General features: G+C 47.2%; 1 protein-coding gene across 1 annotated transcript in view; it reads left to right on the top strand.

Moving 5' to 3' along the window:
- The window catches only part of LOC148110653 (maestro heat-like repeat-containing protein family member 7), a 28981-nt gene extending 12163 nt beyond the window's left edge, over positions 1 to 16818 (top strand). The window contains exons 12-22 of the mRNA XM_087865992.1: positions 5337 to 5481; positions 5983 to 6155; positions 6654 to 6791; positions 6890 to 7004; positions 9844 to 9984; positions 10556 to 10732; positions 11074 to 11232; positions 12189 to 12290; positions 15111 to 15213; positions 15816 to 15875; positions 16673 to 16818. Of these exons, the coding sequence (XP_087722118.1) occupies positions 5337 to 5481; positions 5983 to 6155; positions 6654 to 6791; positions 6890 to 7004; positions 9844 to 9984; positions 10556 to 10732; positions 11074 to 11232; positions 12189 to 12290; positions 15111 to 15213; positions 15816 to 15875; positions 16673 to 16818 (1459 nt within the window). The remainder of the gene's footprint in view (positions 1 to 5336; positions 5482 to 5982; positions 6156 to 6653; positions 6792 to 6889; positions 7005 to 9843; positions 9985 to 10555; positions 10733 to 11073; positions 11233 to 12188; positions 12291 to 15110; positions 15214 to 15815; positions 15876 to 16672) is intronic.
- Positions 16819 to 17253: the final 435 nt, after the last annotated feature.

Below are 17253 nucleotides of genomic sequence, written 5' to 3'. Positions count from 1 at the left end.
AATATTTGTATACAGGTTTTTGTGTGAACATCAGCTTTCATTTTTCTGGGATAAATTCCTAGGGACTGCATTGCTGGGCAATATGGGAAGTATATATTTAACTTTAAAAGAAACAGCCAGACTATTTCTCATGTGTAGCTTTCTTTCCCATTCCCACCAGCAACATAGGAAAGTTCTGGTTGCTCCCATCCTTGTTCAGAATTGGTATTTTCATTGGAAAAAAAAAATTAGTCATTCTACCAAGTGTGTAGTGGCACCTCATTGTCGTTTTCATCTACATTGTCCTAATTTAATTGCAGCAAATGATGTCGAACATGATTTCATGTGTTTCTCTGCCATCCGTAGAACTTCTTTGTTCAAGTAGCCACATCTTATACTCATTTCTTAATTGAGATGTTTGTTTTCTTTTCTTTTTTTTTAAAGATTTTATTTATTTATTTGACAGAGAGAGAGACAGCCAGCGAGAGAGGGAACACAAGCAGGGGGAGTGGGAGAGGAAGAAGCAGGCTCCCAGTGGAGGAGCCTGATGTGGGGCTCGATCCCATAACGCCGGGATCACGCCCTGAGCCGAAGGCAGATGCTTAACCGCTGTGCCACCCAGGCGCCCCGAGATGTTTGTTTTCTTATCCTTGATTTGGAGAGTTCTTTCTATAACCGGGACACAAGCCTGTCATATATATGATTTTCAAATATTTCCCTCATTTTGTGGATTATTTTTCATTTTTTTAAGTGTCTTTATGTATTGTGTTTAAGGTTGCAGATTTTTTCCCTTGTTTTCTTCTAGGAGTTTTCGTGTGTTATATTTAAGTGTATGATTCATTTTTGGTTAATTTAGGTGTGAGGGACTGAGTCTAGGGTCAGCTTGTTGCATATAAATATCTGCATCTAGAGTTTTATTTGTTGAGAGTTTTTAAACTATAGATTCAATTCATTCAGCAGTTATAGAGCCATTCAGATTATCTATGTCCTCTTCAGTGAGTATTCATGTATTTCAAGGAATTGGCCCATTTCATCTAAGTTACCTTATTTATGATCAAGGGGTAGGTCATAGTATTCTTTTATTATCTCTGAATGTCCATAATGAATTTCCCTCTTTCATTACTGGTATTGGCAATTTGTGTCTTCTCTTTGTTTTTGTTTCAGTCTGACTAGCAGTTTGTTACTATTATTTCTGACATTCAGCTTTTATTGATTTCCCCCTATGTTTCTGCTTCCATTTTTATTTATTTCTGCTCTTATTTCCTTTGTTCTACTTGTTTTGAGTTTAATTTGCTCATCTTTTTATAGTTTAAGGTGGAAATATAGATTACTGATTTGAGAACTTTTTTTTAAACAAACATTTTAATACTATGAATTTCCCTCTAAGCATAGCTTTAGCTGCATCCAACAATTTTTGATATATTTTCATTCAGTTCAAAAATCTTTTCTCAGATTCTACTTAGAAGTGTTTAATTTGCAAATACTTGATAATTTTCCAGATATCTTTCTGTTATTGATCTCTAGTGTAAGTCCATATGGGCAGAAAACATACTTTGTATGATTTCTATTCTTTAAGATTTGTTAAGGTTATTTTTATAGCTCATAATGACCACATATATTTTGCTCTGAAAGAATATGTATTCTGTTGCTGTTGGGTGGAGTGTTCTATAAATTAGGTGAAGTTTGTTGATAGTGTTGTTCAAGACTTTTATATCCTTGCTGATTTTGTCTATTTAGTCTATCAGTTATGGAGAAAGGAGTGTTGAAATCTCTAAGTATAATTATGAATTTGTCTGTTTGTTCCTTCGCTCCTACCACTTCCTGCTTCATATATTTTTTTAGGTGTATACACATTTAGGATTGCTACATCTTGATGAACTGACTCTCTTATCATTAATGTCCCTGTTCCTACCTAGTAATATTCATTGTCCTGAACTTTATTTTGTTTAATAGTCATATGACCAGTTTTTCTTTCCTTTGATTTACCTTTTCATGGTACATCTTTTTTCATTCTTTTATTATTATATCTATAATGGGTTTTTTGTATACAGCATATAGTTGGGTCTTGTATTTTTATCTGATTTAACTATCTCTACCTTTCAGTTGGTATGTTTAGACATTACATTTAATACACTTAATGATGTGGTTAGATTTTTTCAGTTTTATTGAGATATAATTGCCATACATCATTGTAGAAATTTAAGGTGTACAACATAACAGTTTGATGTACATATATTGTGAAATGATTACTGCAATAAGTTTGGTTAGCCTCCATCACCTCGTACAGATCAAATAAAAAGAGAAAGCAAAAAAATATTTTTTTTCTTTGTGATAACTCAGGATTTACACTTTTAATGACTTTCACATATATTATACAGCAGTGTTAGCTATAGTCATCATGCTATACATTATTACATCCCTAGTATTTATTTATCTTGTCACTGGAAGTTTATATCTTTTGGCTACCTTTTTCCAATCCCACCTCAGCCTCACCACCTCTGCTAACCATAAAACTGATCTTTTTTTCTATGAGCTCTTTGTTGTTTTGTTTCTTTTTTTTAAAGACTCCACATACAAGTGAGATCATATGATATTTGTCTTTGACTTATTTCATTTAGCATAATGCCCTCAAGGTCCACTCTGTTGTCACAAATGACAGGATTTTCTCATTTTTTATGGCAAAGTATATTCTATTGTGTGTGTATATTTACATATTTAATATATATATATGTCTATATTAAGTCTACCACTTTATGATTTGTTTTCTGTTTGTCTCCTCTGTTTTTGGTTCCAATGTTTTAGGATTTTAGTGGGTCTTAGGATCCTTAACATACCTAAATTTTTATAGTCTATGTAAAGTTGATATTTTACAACTTCAAGAAAATGTAGAAGCTTTAAGCATATAGGTTCCCTTTCCTTCCCTACTTTATCTTATAGTTGTGATATGTATTACATCTAGCACACCAAAAAATGTTATCATTTTTGCTTTCAATAATCATACCTATATTTAAACTTGAGAGAAAAATAGTCTGTTACATTCACCCAAATATTTACCATTCTTGTTGCTCTTCCTTCATTATTGAAAAACATCCTGTAGCATGTCATTCAGAACAGGTCTGCAGGTGACAAATTCCCTTAGTCTTTTTCATCTGGGAGTGTCTATTTCACCTTAATTTCTGAAGAATATTTTCACTGAATATAGAATTCTAGATTGATGGCTTTTTCCCCCCTTATCACTTTAAATGGGTCATTCCATTGTCTTCTGGACTGTATAGTCTTTGCTGAGAACTCTGCGATAATTCAAGCAATTTTTCCTGTATGGAATGTGTTTTTTTTTCCTGGCTGCTTTCAAGATTTTTTAAAAAATCTTACTTTTGATAAGTTTGATTATGTTGTGTCTGAGCATGGTTTGTTTGAGTTTATGCTATTTGAGATTCACTGAACTTCTCGAGTTTGTCTTATACCAAATTTGGGGGGAGTTTTGGCCATTATTTCTTCAGATACAATTTCTGCACCATATCTTTCTTCTAAGATTCTAATGACATGAATGTTAGACTTTTTGATGTTGTCTCAAAAGGCCCTGTTAATTTTTTTCTAATTTGTTTTTCAGATTGTGTAATTTTTGTTAATGTAGCTGCAAGTTCACAAACTCTTTTCTCTATTATTTCCAGTTTCCTAGGTCCCAGTTAATTTTCGTTTCAGGTATTTTATTTTTCAATTCTAAAATTTCTTTTTGGCTTTTTTCCCCCCAATAGCTTTTATTTCTTTTCTGAGAACATCTATCTTTTCATTCATCTCAACAGTGTTCATCTTTACCTCATGGAGCATATATAAAATGTCTCAAGTCTTTATCTGGAAAAAAAAATATCTTCAACTGCTCCTTTCAACACCTCAGGATTGGCATCTGTTGATTTTTTTTTTCCTTGAGAATTGATCGCATTATCCTTTTCTTTGTATGTCAAGTAATTTTGGATTATAGTCTGGACATTTTTAATATGATGTTGTAAGGCTCTTGGTCTTATTAAATTCTCCTGAAGAATATTGATTTTTTTTTAAAAGCAATCAACCCAGTGTACGGTTTAGACTGCAAGTTCTGCCTCACCTTCTGTTGGATGTAATTTCAGTGTCTGTTAAGTTTTTAAAGTCTTTGCTCTGCTGCTTTGTGTCTGTATTACAGGTGAGCTTCTCAAGGGTCATTTGGGTCTACCCAGTGCATGTGCAGCTCAGGAGTGATCCCAGAACTTATATGTTGGCTCATTTACAGAATTAGGAATTCCTCTCTCTCTCTCTCTCTCTCTCTCTCTCTCTCTCCTACTTTCTGGCTTCCAGGAACACTTTTTCCAAGTCCTCTATCTAGACAGCTGGGTTTTCTCTCACAATTTTACTGCTTGTGCCAATACAATTGCACAACTGGGACCATGTTTAGGGCAGTAAAATGAGAAACGAGAAAATGGGGTTTCTCCCTTCCACATGCACATACTCTCTGGGTCATAAGTCCTTGGTGTTATTACAGTTGCCACCTGCACTCCCACTACACAGCGGGCTTCTGGCGCCATCCTCAGGACAGTGTTGGGAGAGAAAAGAGACAAAGAAGGATCCCACCCATACTCTCATAAAGCCACAAGTCCTGGGGTCCTGTTTTCCCAGGACTTCTGGCAGAATGACAGAGTTTTACTGAGAGATTTTGTTTCATGTTCCTGCTGCATAGTTTAACACTGGAGCTAGCTTTGGGTCAAAGTTGGGAGATAAAAGAGAAAAAAAATCTGGGAAACTCATCCAGTAAGTGTTGTTTTTCAGATTGTTGCATTCTTCCCCCAATCCACCTGCTATTAATAATTTTCAAAATCTTCAAATAGTTGCTTTCATACTTGATCAGTGTTTTTAGCATCAATCAGGGGAAGTGATTGAAGGGAATGTGCTTGCTCTGTCCTGGGCAACACAGCACCAAAAGGAAAGAATTTCTTTGTAAAGAAATTAAGAAAATTAAGAGAACCTTAATCTTAGGGAAATGAAGATTGCTTGTTAATGACTAATAAGTATGGGGTAGGTAATGAGAGCTTGGACAAGGCGATAGAGAGGACACCACAGGAGGCTCTACTGACTGATCTGCAACTTTGAAGTGTAGCTAGAGATATTTTCTCATATCAGGCTCACAGGCCAAGTGAACATCTTTGGATTTACCTATGTGTGAGATGATAGAGAACACAGAGGTCTGGAGGTGAGGACAAAGTGAAAGGAGTGAAAGGAGAAAAAGAGAAGGGCTAGAACACTGGGCAATGGAGCCTGGAGTCCCTTTCCCTGGAAGCCCTGTGGAATCTATGGAGGGTGACCACGTCGGTGGGTTTCTGCCTCTACAGAGGGGTTCACAAGCCCTGGGAAATCCTGGCATCATTCCCCAAAGGCTATGAAGTGATCATGGAATTTCTGCTGCAGAAAATGACTCCACACCAGAAACCAAAGGGCCAGGAGCCCAGCCACGGGATAGAGATCTCTCCGTTGATTGTATGGAGGGGCCCATGGAGGGGAGTGGGTGCTGGGGGAGGGGGGCTTCCTGGGGCCCTGTCCCATGCTGTCCTGAGCTCTTGGAGCCTCTCCCTTTTTCATATTCATGTTTGGTTGAACATTCTAATGGCAGAATCTTGTGGTTGGAGGGAGGGTTTTCTAGTTGTCTCTGCCTTGTAGGGAGACAGAAGAACTAGCTTCTCCTTCTCCCTGGGTGAGCTTAGGTAAGACAAACACCCCAGCGCCCCCTTAACTCTGAAGGTCTATGAGAGAATAAAATAACCACGACTATGATGAGAGCATTTAAAAATAATAACATTCTAGAAATTGCCCTTCATTTTCTTGGCTCACACTAATTTAGTTTTGATTTGCCCTGGCAGCATGGGCTTTTCTGGGCCAGCCCATCATCCTGATAGGTTATGGGCAGAGATTTCATGGTGACAGGACCTGAGAGTTGGAATAGAAAGATGACAATGCCCCCGCTCTCCTCCCCACCCTCAGGCCACCAGGGCCATCCATGAGCTCCTGCTGGAACCGAGTCGGCGGATGGAGGTGCAGACCTTCTTTTCCTCCCTGTTTATGGCCCTGCTGTTCCGGATCTCCTTCCTCGTGCTTGAAGGGGACACGGAAAGCCAGGATCAGCAGCGTGTAACCGAATGGGTAGACCCTGTCAGGTACCTTTGGCCTCTGGGCCAGAGTTCCAGTGCTTGTGGCTCCAGGGCCCATCCAGCAGCCATGCCTAGTCATTCCCCTGCCACTTGCCTGCCCTAGTCCCAGCCTGCTGGTTCTAGACACCCTTCTCACATCTCCCATGTAGGGCACAGAGTGTGTTCAGCATACATCATTTCAACAAGTCTTACTGGACTATTTAAGAAAGAGTATTTCTGACTTACTGGGCTGATGCCAAGATTCAGTACCAAAGTGAAATCAGTAGAATGGATAAGACCGTGCACCCGAGCTCCACTCCCTACCCTTCTGCTGGCTCCCTGCATCACCTCAGGGACCCCATAGCTCTCTTAGCCCTGGTGTCTCATTTGTAAAATGTTAGCCAGGGTCTAAAGGCTGTCCCACTACCAACAGTTCATGATTTGTGTAGACAGGCAGGCTGCAGGTGAGGGAGAGGAGCACAGATGGTGGGATGACTTCCTGTCTGCTTTCTGCCTTCTCTCCAGTTCCAGCATGGAGGCCCTGAAGACCCTGATGCGAAGTACTGGGTATGGGGACTATGTGTCTTATGTTCAGAAACTTGGGGGCTGGGAGCTGCTCACCAGTCCTGAAAGACACTATGAGGGGGTCACCCTGCTGGCCAGGTAGGCCTTGCCCCCGTCCCTGGCCAGATGACCTCCCATCTTGTTGGCTCTCTCCTGGGGCCCATGCCTGATCCTGAGCATTCTGCTCTCATCGGCAGGACAATGGTCATCAAGAATTGTTGGCACAACCGCCCCATCTTCAGCCTCATCATCAGGATGCTCCAAGAACAGGATTACACGAATCACTTACCGGCCTTCGTGTTCATGACTGAAGTGAGTGGTTCTTGGTGGGAGGAGGGAGGGTGAGTGTGGTTCCTCTGGAAGGCAGCTGTACCCAAGGGACACCTCCAGGGGTGGCTGGTGGAGGAAGGGGTGGCCAAATTTACTGTGGCTCCCTGCCTTACAGAAGGGTCGGGGGACACTATTAGTGACAATTAGGTTACCTTGAGTCACAGGCTTGGAATGTATCTGGTGTAATTCCTCTTGAATCTTAAGGCAGCTCAACTCTGTCCTGACTATATGGGAAGACATAGCTCTTTCCTTCAGCCACCTTGACCTTCACCAGCCTTTTAAAAGGAATCTTTGCTCAGTACCACTGATTGACTCAATGTATTTCAGCCTTTCGACAGAAAAAAAAATGTAGAAAATTTAGAACATATGATAAAGAACTTTAAAAGTTATAAAACCATTAATAGTCACAATACCCAGGGGAAACCACTTTTAGGTTTTGGCCTGAATGGGTGTGTGTGTCTGTCTTTATCATATTCTAATATGATGTCATTCTCTAATACTCTGTATCCTGCTCTCTTCAAGCATCTTCAAACATAAATTTTAATGGTGATGTAATAATTCATCACAAAGATGTTCTATAATTTATTGGACATTTTGTTTCCAATTTTACACTATTACAAATATCACTGTAGCGGACACCTCTGTGCAAAAGACTGCCTGTATTCCAGGTTATTTCTTTAAATATTATTTCTTTAAATATTGAATATATTCAAAAATTATGAATGTCTTCTATAATTTTTTACATTAATGCCAAATTACTTTCCAGTAAAGTTGTACCAAATTATACTTCCACCAGCAGTGTCTGGGGAAGTTTTGGGATTTCTGGCTCACCGTAGCTTTAAATAGGCTCCCTTTAAAATTCAAGGCACCTGATTATTATTATTATTTTTAAACGGAGGATTACTTTGACCATCTCAGAGAATAAAGCAGTGCTAATACTAGAATCTAAGCAGATATTCCCCTAGCGTGTCATAATGTGTCCTGACGCGGGTTGTACGGCATCGTCTTGCTGGAAGGTACCCACGGCCGTGAGCGAGTATGTGCGTGTTGGTAGGGGTGCTGGTATATGCATTCGAAGATGTAGGCTGTGTTGGCAGAACGCCTGGTAGGGATGTGCGGATGTGGGAATGTCGGTGCAGGGTGCACAGCTCTGCATGGAGGAGGGTGGCTTAGCTCAGTGGGTGTCTAGCATTAGTGGACCTCATGTCACTAGGGAAGCTGTTTAAATGCCGATTCCCGGGCCCCATCCCCAGAGTCGTGGATTCAGTGGCTCCGGAGTAAGGTCCAGAAGTCTCTGTTTTCCGTAAACACCCCCGAGGTGTTTGTAGTACAGGTAGTCCTCGGACCCAGTTTTGAGAAACAGTACAGGGTGCAAGCTGCCGGCGGCTGGGGGGCGGGGAGCCCCACAAGACAGGACACTCTCTGTAGGGCAGTAGGTCTGACCTCTGGCTGCCCATTAGAATCCTCCCAGGAGCTTTAAAATACACTAATGCCAAACCACAACTTCACTCCCTCTCCCGACTCCCTGCCTTGAAATTCTATTTGAATTGGTCTGGGATGAAGTCCAGGCATCGGTTTATTTTAGAAGTTCCCACGTTTAAAGCTGTATTCCAGAAATACAGCTAGGATTGAGACCCACTCTAGAAGCTTCCCCAAACACCATAATGCCCAACTGAAACAAACGGTCATGTGAATGGCAATTACTCATCGGCCACCCTTACCGGATTTTCGGGTCCAGAAGAGTGGAGGGAGGTGTCAGCAGGCTGGGGAGGAGGCTGGGACTGCACCGGAGTGAGGAGCCGGGGGAAACCCCACTCTCAGACCTTCACCAGAGAGCCGCTTTTAAAGTGGAGAACCAACGGGGTTTTATGTACCAGCTAAGACAGCTGAGCACAATGTATAAACAAGAGACCGCAGCTGGGAAGGCTTTCTAGGATGTCACAGCCCTTTGCAACTTCCCTGTTTCGTTACCCTCGGCCGTTCCCCTGTGATGATCCCAGGTAGAAACGTTGAACACAGACAGGGCCGTGCACTTTTCTTCGGGGCGCTCAAGGACCAGGGGAGCTCAGTGACTCTGATTTTCACTGCAATTCTCTGAAAAAGGCGTTACTGTCTCTGTTTTGTAGAGGGTGAAACTGAAGCTCAGAGAGTTTGAGAAACTTGCTCGGCTAGCACGAAAATTAGTTGGGTCCCCTGGGGCTGCCAATCAAAGACAAGTGGAAAGGGCTGCTCCATCCTCGGAAACGTGTTTGCCAGTGGGATCGCACATGCAAATGCAGACGTATGTTAGTACGTGCATGTGCGTACACACAAAAGCAAGCGCCTCTGGTTTACCTGTATCTGATTAGCTTTTGTCTTTTACAATTTGATTTCAAATGACATATAGACCCATACAAATTTGACATGAACGTACAAATGAAATCACATGTGCTTTTTTTTTTTTTACTGTATCAGTTCTACCTGCCACCTCCTCCTCTCCCAGAGATTTCAGAGGCAAGCAACCAAATATGTATCCTTCCAGATTTTTCTCCATGGTCAAATAATCTGTACACAGCTATCTGTAAATAGCTGGGTGCACTTCTTTAATCTTCCACAGCTCCCCTCATCAAAGATGCCTGAGGATCACCTGCAGTATGAGTGAATGACTTCCGGAATGATAGAGTGTGAAGTTACCTTTCAACTAAGCTTTGGCCTCTTTACCTGTCCTTCCAAATCCTTAAGAACGTTTCTTTATAAATAAATCGGAACCTAGATTCGAAGTCACTGGGGGGTTTTGTTCTCCTTGTCTGTCATTTCAGTTTTCTCGGTCTCTCTTTGCCAGCTGCTCCGCTGCTCGGGGGTGGCGGCCGTAGTGGATGAAGGCGCCATCCGCATTCTGGCAGACTGGTTCCAGTACGAGGAGCCCGCCACGGTGAAGCTCTTGCTGCAGGTCGTGGGGATCTTTGCAAAGCACGGGAACATGGTAAGGGGCGGGGCAGGGGGGGGACGGTATGCTCTTAAGAGATCTTGTCACCCAGGGAAGCAACTGAAAAGCCCAGAGGTCCAGTGTGTCATTACAGATGGGGTGGACCACACTCTTGGGATCGGACCCAGGGAACCCTCATGAAGCCAGGCCACTGGCTACGGGGGTCAAGGACCTGAGCCATTCATGCGCCAAAGAGAAGGTTTTTCATGGGTCATTTCAGAGTAAAGTCCAAGCCAATTCCAAGAACTCAGGCCATCCAGGTGTCCTAGAGATTGGCATCATCCCCAGGATGCTCAGGGCCGTGGAGCTGAGAACTTCTGGGTGTAGTGGGAGGACGGCTCTCCTCTGCCTTCTCCTCTTTTCCTGTGAGGACAGAAGGTCGTCCAGGGCAGCTCCCTCTGACTGCCGCCCATTTATGGGCCGGTCCCAGTCCCAGGATGAAAAGAGGGAGGTCAAGCGTGGCAGCGCTGGCTCATGTTCGTGGATCCGCTTGAATCTCAGTGCGAGTCCCTTGTCGCATGAGTAGTTCCCCGGAAGCCTCCTTTCCTGAGTAGTGGTCCCTCTGCAGGTGCGACAGCTCCACATGCTCCAGCCCTACGTGCTGAACTGCTGCTACTCCCTGGACAGCGACATTGTGATGGAGACGTTCACGGTGCTCAAGTGTCTCGCCGAGCACCTCAGCTGGCAGCACTCCTCCTCCTTCTTTGTTCAGCTCACCTTCACGCTCGGGCCCTTCTTTGAGAAGGTGAAGCCCTCTGCGGGGTCATTTCCCTTCTCTGGGTGTCCAAGGGAGTGGGCAGAATTATCCAGAAAGGCCCCTGAAGCCTGAAAGTGAGGCCATTCTGTAGAGGTCTGCTTGGGTATGCCCTCTTGGGTCATGGCTGTAAAAGGCGTGAGATGTATTGAGAGCAGGCGGCAGTGACAAGGGAGAATGGGGGTGCTGTGCGATCACAACAGATCACTGGGGGGAAGGGAGTGTGCGTAGGAGCGCGTGGTGGGAGCGGGGAGCTCGGGGGCTACCCGTCCCTCCTGGGTGGACGGAAGTGGAGGTGTCTTCCCCATGTGTGTGTGTCTCTTCTCCCGCAGGAGTCAGAACACCTGCGCTTGGCAGCCTTCGAGACCTACAGGGCTCTGTTGGCCAAGGTCAAGAGGAGAATGCTTGTCTTCCCCTTGAGGCACCAGGTCCTCAACTTGATAGTCCTCCTTGTGGCCCACCTGGAGGATGTGAATGTCAGCGTGGCTCAGGTGAGAGGCCAGGCCCTGGAGCCTGGTCTTCTGTCGCCGGTTGTCACGGGAGGTAAATGCTAACAGGTGTTGAGCGCCAAGGAGGGGGCTGTCGTGAGATTGGAAGATGCTGGGGGAGTTGCTTTGTCTCTGACGTTGGAGAGTTGTAGGGAGGGGCCAGATGGGACCAGATGCTTGCACCAGGGTTTTCTCTCCGTCCTGGCTCTCTCCAGCTGGCCACCAGCACATAGTGGAATGCCCTGGGTGGGAAGACTCCCAGGAGGAAAACCCTAGCATCTGGCACAGTGCCTCTCTCTGGTTCTCTGCCCTTGGCATCATGGCCTTCCTTCCAGGTTGCTCCCTGCAGGCTCCTTTGCACTGAATTGAGAACATCCCCCCCCCACCCCCCACCAGCAGCAGAGAGGTTCCCATGAGGCAGTGTCATGACAGGACAGAGAGAGCCCGGGGTTGGTCCATGTTGTGGGGGGCCAGGGATGTGAACGGCAGCTGGGGAAAGTTGAAAAGTGGCTGATGCAGTTTGTCACAGGACGCTGGGTTTCCAGACGAGGTTACTTTGCTATGGCAAGGCCTCTGATGGGCACAGGTGGCGAAGTTGCTGGAAGTCTGTGGGGAAATCAGTTTCAGAGAGACTGTTTTCGGGGATGGGAAGCCATGTGGTGGGTGCATGAGGCTAGGAGATGGATAGTTTCATTTCATTCAGTGCCGTACCACAGCACCTGGGAACATCATTACAACCAGGCATCTTGCTCATTAGCGGGAAACAGGTGTAGGCACAGCCAAGCTGCCTCGAGGACCCTGCCTCTCTCCTCGCCCCTGGGTCCCACTGGGTTCACCGGAGCCTTCCCTCCCTTCAGGACTGGACTCATTGCCATTTGTCTCCCTTCCTTGTGCCCTTCTGCGTGTTCTCCCAGCCCCCTCCCCATAACTCCTCATGCCGAGTCTTCCTGTCTCTCCAGATCTGCCGGCCTGCCCTCTGCCACACGGCCGCCATCCTGGGCTGGTCAAGGCTCAAAGTGATATTTGCCGAGAAAGATGTATGGACTATCCTCAGAGCCCTGGTAAGGTGGCAGCTTACTGACCATTCTGCTCCTATGCAGGGAGGGTGGGGGGGCCAGCAGTCTGCTTCCTGAAGCATCTGGGCTTTGCTGCAGTTCAATAATGAGGAGCTCAGTGAGCAGCCACTTTGTGCCCAGTACCTCGACCTGGTTCCTGCCGTCCCACTGCTCCCTGTCTAAGCTGCCGAGCTAGAAACACAACCAGACAAATTTAGAATACTGTGGTGAGGACTAAAAGAGAGGAATGTACTTCACAGCACAAAGGAAGGGTGCCCAGCCCAGTCTGGGAGTTGAAGGAAGGCTTTCTGGAGGAAGTGCCATCTGGGAAGAGGGGAAATGGAAAGCAAGGTGTCACTTAGGCCAAGAGAAGGGATCAGGGGTGCAGGCCGAGGTGCTGCCATACACGGGATGTGGTGCAGAGCACTCACTCTGTTCCAGGGACTTTGCCTATGTCATCTTATATAATTTGATCCTGAGAAATAAGGGCAGAAGAGCCCGGTGTGGGGGGAGCTGTCAGTGGCTTGGAATGATGTGAGCAGGGGCAGGGAACTCAAATGCCTACAAGGCCACGAAGGGAACGTTAAAGAGAGAAGCAGACGGGGTGGCCCTGGAGGGGAATCGAAGATCCCGGGGTCCCGTGAAGGCAGTGCCTCTCAGCGTGGTCAGGACCCTACACAGCCTTGTTCTGTTCTCAGCAGGGTCTGATACTGCATAACCTTGTTCTGGTACATTCTCAGTAACACCGCCTTCATCCTGAAAGGAAATTCACAGATGATAGCCTCCACCTGTACAGATTTCCAAAGTAAATATAATCCCCAACTCCAAAGGAGAAATGAAAGTAATTTTAAATAAAATAGCATGTAAATATGTCTGTAGTGCAATATAACATACATGACATGGCTACATGACGTGACATGATATAACATTACGTAATGTAACAGAACATAACGTAAATAGTAGATGTGAGTATGTGGCGCCCGTTCCTCTGGAAGACAAGGTGAAGTAGTTGACTCCTTGACCGTCTCTGTGGAATCTCTGTGACTTGACCTATTACAAATGCAGAATGGTACCAGACTGCTGTGTTGGGGACTCAAACACCATGAGAAGTGTGGCCCTTGGCGCTATGACGTTCAGAGTAATGGACAATATTTGGTGAAGGTCTACGTGAAATGAAGTACAGTCTTTCTTTGCTTCATATTGTAGATGGATCCCTAGGAAACCCCAGTGTGTATTTGAACTGTGAAAAAATAAATTCTGTGTCTATATAAAAGACAGGGTCAGGTTCTGAGCACAGATAATTAGAAATAGATTTTGATACAAATATGCAGGGGGCCTTCGAAATTAGTGTACTCCCTCTCATCACTTTGACAACCAAAAACATCCCCCCCCGGTTCGATAACTCCCCTGGGACTGTACAGTCCCCAGCGGAAAGGGTTGAGAACCAAGTGAGTCTATGAGATACAGTGGGCTCAGTAATGCTCGATTTTCCACTTTGTTAAGACAAGCAGGAAATCCTGATTTTAGGTGAAATTTACCAGATTTTTCTTGGCAAATCATTTACGGTGTTTAAAGCTTTGTGTGGAGCAAATGAAAAAAAATCTGCAGGTTGGTTTTGGCTCATGAACAGGAGGTGTGCAGTCCTGGCACGGGAAGCAGGAAGCATCAGTTCCAAGTTTCCCATGAAGGAAAATAGGAAGGGAAACCAGGCCAAGAAATAGAATGGGAACAAGAGGAGAGGAGGATGGTGGTCACTTAGGAAAGAGATAGTTTCAGGAAGCGATGAGCGGTCAGCAGTGCATGGTGACCGTCGTGTGAGTCCAGGGAGATAAAGACTGGATGTGCATGTTGGGTTTGGACCCTGGGAGCCAGATCTGATTCAGCGGCATGGTGCAAGGAGACCAGGGTACAAGTAATCCAGGGGTTTCTCAGGGTAACTTCAAACCTGGGGGAGGTGAGCAGTGGATGGGGCTCCGTCTCACAGACCCTTCAAACGGAGCAGTCAGGCTTCTGTTGGTTTGGAATGTTAGGTTTCCAGTTAGGATTTTTATTTGAAGAAAAGATGTTCTACCAAAAAAGTCTGACAAATCACAGACGTAGCCTCCTCATTTAAGAACTTGGGCTGCAGTGTAAAGGGGGAGTAGGAGAGTCCCTGGGAAGGACACTCAGGGAATGGGGTTAGGTCTTTTGCAAAAGCAGGACACGTCATCCCCCAGAACCTTCAAGGCAGGCAATCTGGATGGACGCAGAAGTGGGTGCGTGCCGAGGCAGGGAAAGGAAGGTATTAAAACACTTAATTACATGTGGCCCTGCTAGGCTCTGTTTAAATAGAAGGGTGTAGACACGATTGGTTCTATTGTAGCCTAGAGCAGATGACCTTGAGATTGAAGATTTTAAGCCAAGATGTACTAAACAGTATTGAAACAACTGGGTTCACTCCTCTATGGTTGGGAGTAGGAGGAATGTGTGAGCAAAAGATTGGGGGTAAATCTATTCAGGTTTTGTGCGTTCCACAGGGAAATTGATCCCCCTGTCAATCCAGGAAGGCTTCATGGAGGAAACAAGACTACAGGAGCTGGGGTGGGAGGGGATGGAAATGTAGAATTTTTAAAAAATAATTAATTTTTTAAGTAATCTCTATACTCAACGGGGGGCTGAAACTCATGACCCCAAGATCAAGAGTCACATGCTCCATCAGTGAGCCAGCGAGGTGCCCCTAGAATGTTTTGACGGGGCTTCGCACTGAGATGATGTCTCTGGACTGGCTGAGGGGGGCAGAAGAACTGGCAGTGGGCACCTTACCCAATCTGGCTCCTCTTCTCACAGCTGGAGCAGGAGGCAGAGAAGGCCCCGTGGTTCCTGAAGCAGTGTATGCCCCTCCTTAAGAGCCCACAGGCCCCTATCCGCCAGACAGCAGTACGGTTTGCAGGTACCACTGTCCCTCTTCTTGGAGCCACTGTGTCCTTGTCCTAGCATCCTTCAAACAGCCCGGGGACCGGGGACACGAGGATATAAGAGCCCGAGGTAACATTGGAGGGTGAAGGGGCTCCTTGCCCAGGACTGTTCCCACCGTAGTCTGTGTAGTCTCCACCCATCCCTCGGTCTCCACCTGTTCCCCCCACCCTCCCCGCCCCGCAGCAGGCTCCGGGTTGGGTCGGGTGACCTTTCCTACAGCGGAATGGGCCAAGTCCTGGTGGGCCAGGCCAGCAAAACTCCCGACGGGCGGGGTGTCAGCGTGTCGGTGCTGCTCTGACGCTCGGAGGCTGGGGAGGACTGCTTCAGGTCGCCCCAAGGAACAGTGTCTTTAGAACAGAGGGATCCCCTCCCTCTCCCCCAGCCCAATTTGCCGATGACCCTCAGGAACAGGGGAAGCAACTTCTACGTGTGGGAAAAGTCTAGACAAGGCCAGGTAGGGGGAGCGAAAGATGGAAAGAAGGACGTGTGTATTTGGGGAGGAGACACGAGAGCAGGGGCAGCCAGGGCCCTGTGGTCCCTTGTGGGGCCCCTGAGGTGCTCTGTGCGCTCCCGTAGGCCAGATCATCCAAACCTTAGATGCAGAAGAGGCCAGTGATATCGAGGAAGTATATACAGGTGAGTGGCAACCCAGTCGCACCTCCTTGCAGCTTCTAAGGGTACTGGTGTCAGCGGGGAAGTCGCAGAAATGAGGGGAAATGGGCACGCGGCTCACGAAAATGATCCCTGGAAAGAACGAAGTGGGGCGTTGGCCAGAGCCCTCCCGCTCCTCCTGTTCCCTCACTGACCCTCACCCCTGGTGAGCTCCAGGCCGGTCAGCAGCCAGGACAGTTCCTGGAACTCTTGAGAGAGAGTCTCACCTGGGGGACACAGGGGTTCCCAGCCCCTTCTCGTGAAGCCGCTAGTACTGCTCCTGCGATAGACCGTGTGTTCTCCGCCATCCCCAACCCCCGCCGCGCCCCCCAACGCCATGCTCTTCCCTTTTCCTCCGTCTTGTCTCAAGCACCCTATTCCCGCCTCTGCCGCGTCCCCTGCTGCTGCCCGAACCCCTGGCTGTAGCTCTCTGGGAAGTCCGAGGACGTCACTCACAGCTATTCCCTGCAGAAGAGGAGGGCAGAGGCGGGCAGGAGGGGGGTGGCGGAGGGGGCCGGGAAGGTTGGTTGTGGAGGCAGTTGAAGAAGCGGCCGGGCTCACGTCTCGCTGAGCCCGGGGCCAGTGTGTCCTCCTGCTCGTGACTGAGCAGGGCGGCCTCCCAGCAGGAGTTCTGGCTCGTTTTTTAAAAGCCGCCAGTCCCCATCCCGCTGCGCCGCCCGTCTGCCAGCCGTCCCGCTGGGCCCGCCGGTGGGGCCCAGAGCCGGCGCCCAGCCCAGCAGCCTCGCTCTGTTCCGAGCAGCTTAGCGGTCCCCGTGTTGCAGCCCTCAGGTCCCTGCAGGAAGACCCCGACCCCACGGTCAGCTGCCTCGCCACTCAGACCTTCTACATCCTGGAAGCCAAGGACAAGCTGCCGGTCGGCACCCCTACGTCCTGCTTCTGCGGCAGGAGGCCTCGAAAGATCTCCTGAGCCTGTGTCCTTGGGGCCTGGCCAGGGCGGATGTGACTGTGACAACAGCGACGGGCTCCTGCGCCGGACCCTAGAAGTGGATGTGTGCCCTGCAGACCGTTCGTAATAAAAGGGAGAAGCGTGAACTTGTTGTGGATTTGGAGTTTCCTGGCCTTTCCACTTTGTTCTGCGGGGCAGAGCCGTTCACCGTGGGCTGCCTCCTCCGGGCGAGCCTCTGGCCCAGGCTGGCCTCTCCCGGCCCCGCAGCCACCCCCCCCCCGTGCCCTTCCCCCACGTAGCCAGGTGATCTGAGGCCCGAGCGTGAGACTCTGAGCATCAGCTTGAACTACAGACTGGCACGAAGGGGGACGCGGGGACACGTGAGGTGTTCTCGACTCCAGCTGTTCTGGGCAGGCTTCCGGGTGGCGAGCGAGAGTCCCCCCAGCAGGTGCACGC

Source organism: Ursus americanus, chromosome 2 (genome assembly GCF_024610735.1).
Source record: "Ursus americanus isolate L20-20 chromosome 2, mUrsAme1.1.p, whole genome shotgun sequence".
NCBI lineage: Eukaryota > Metazoa > Chordata > Mammalia > Carnivora > Ursidae > Ursus > Ursus americanus.
This window is presented reverse-complemented; position numbering and strand designations above follow the sequence as displayed.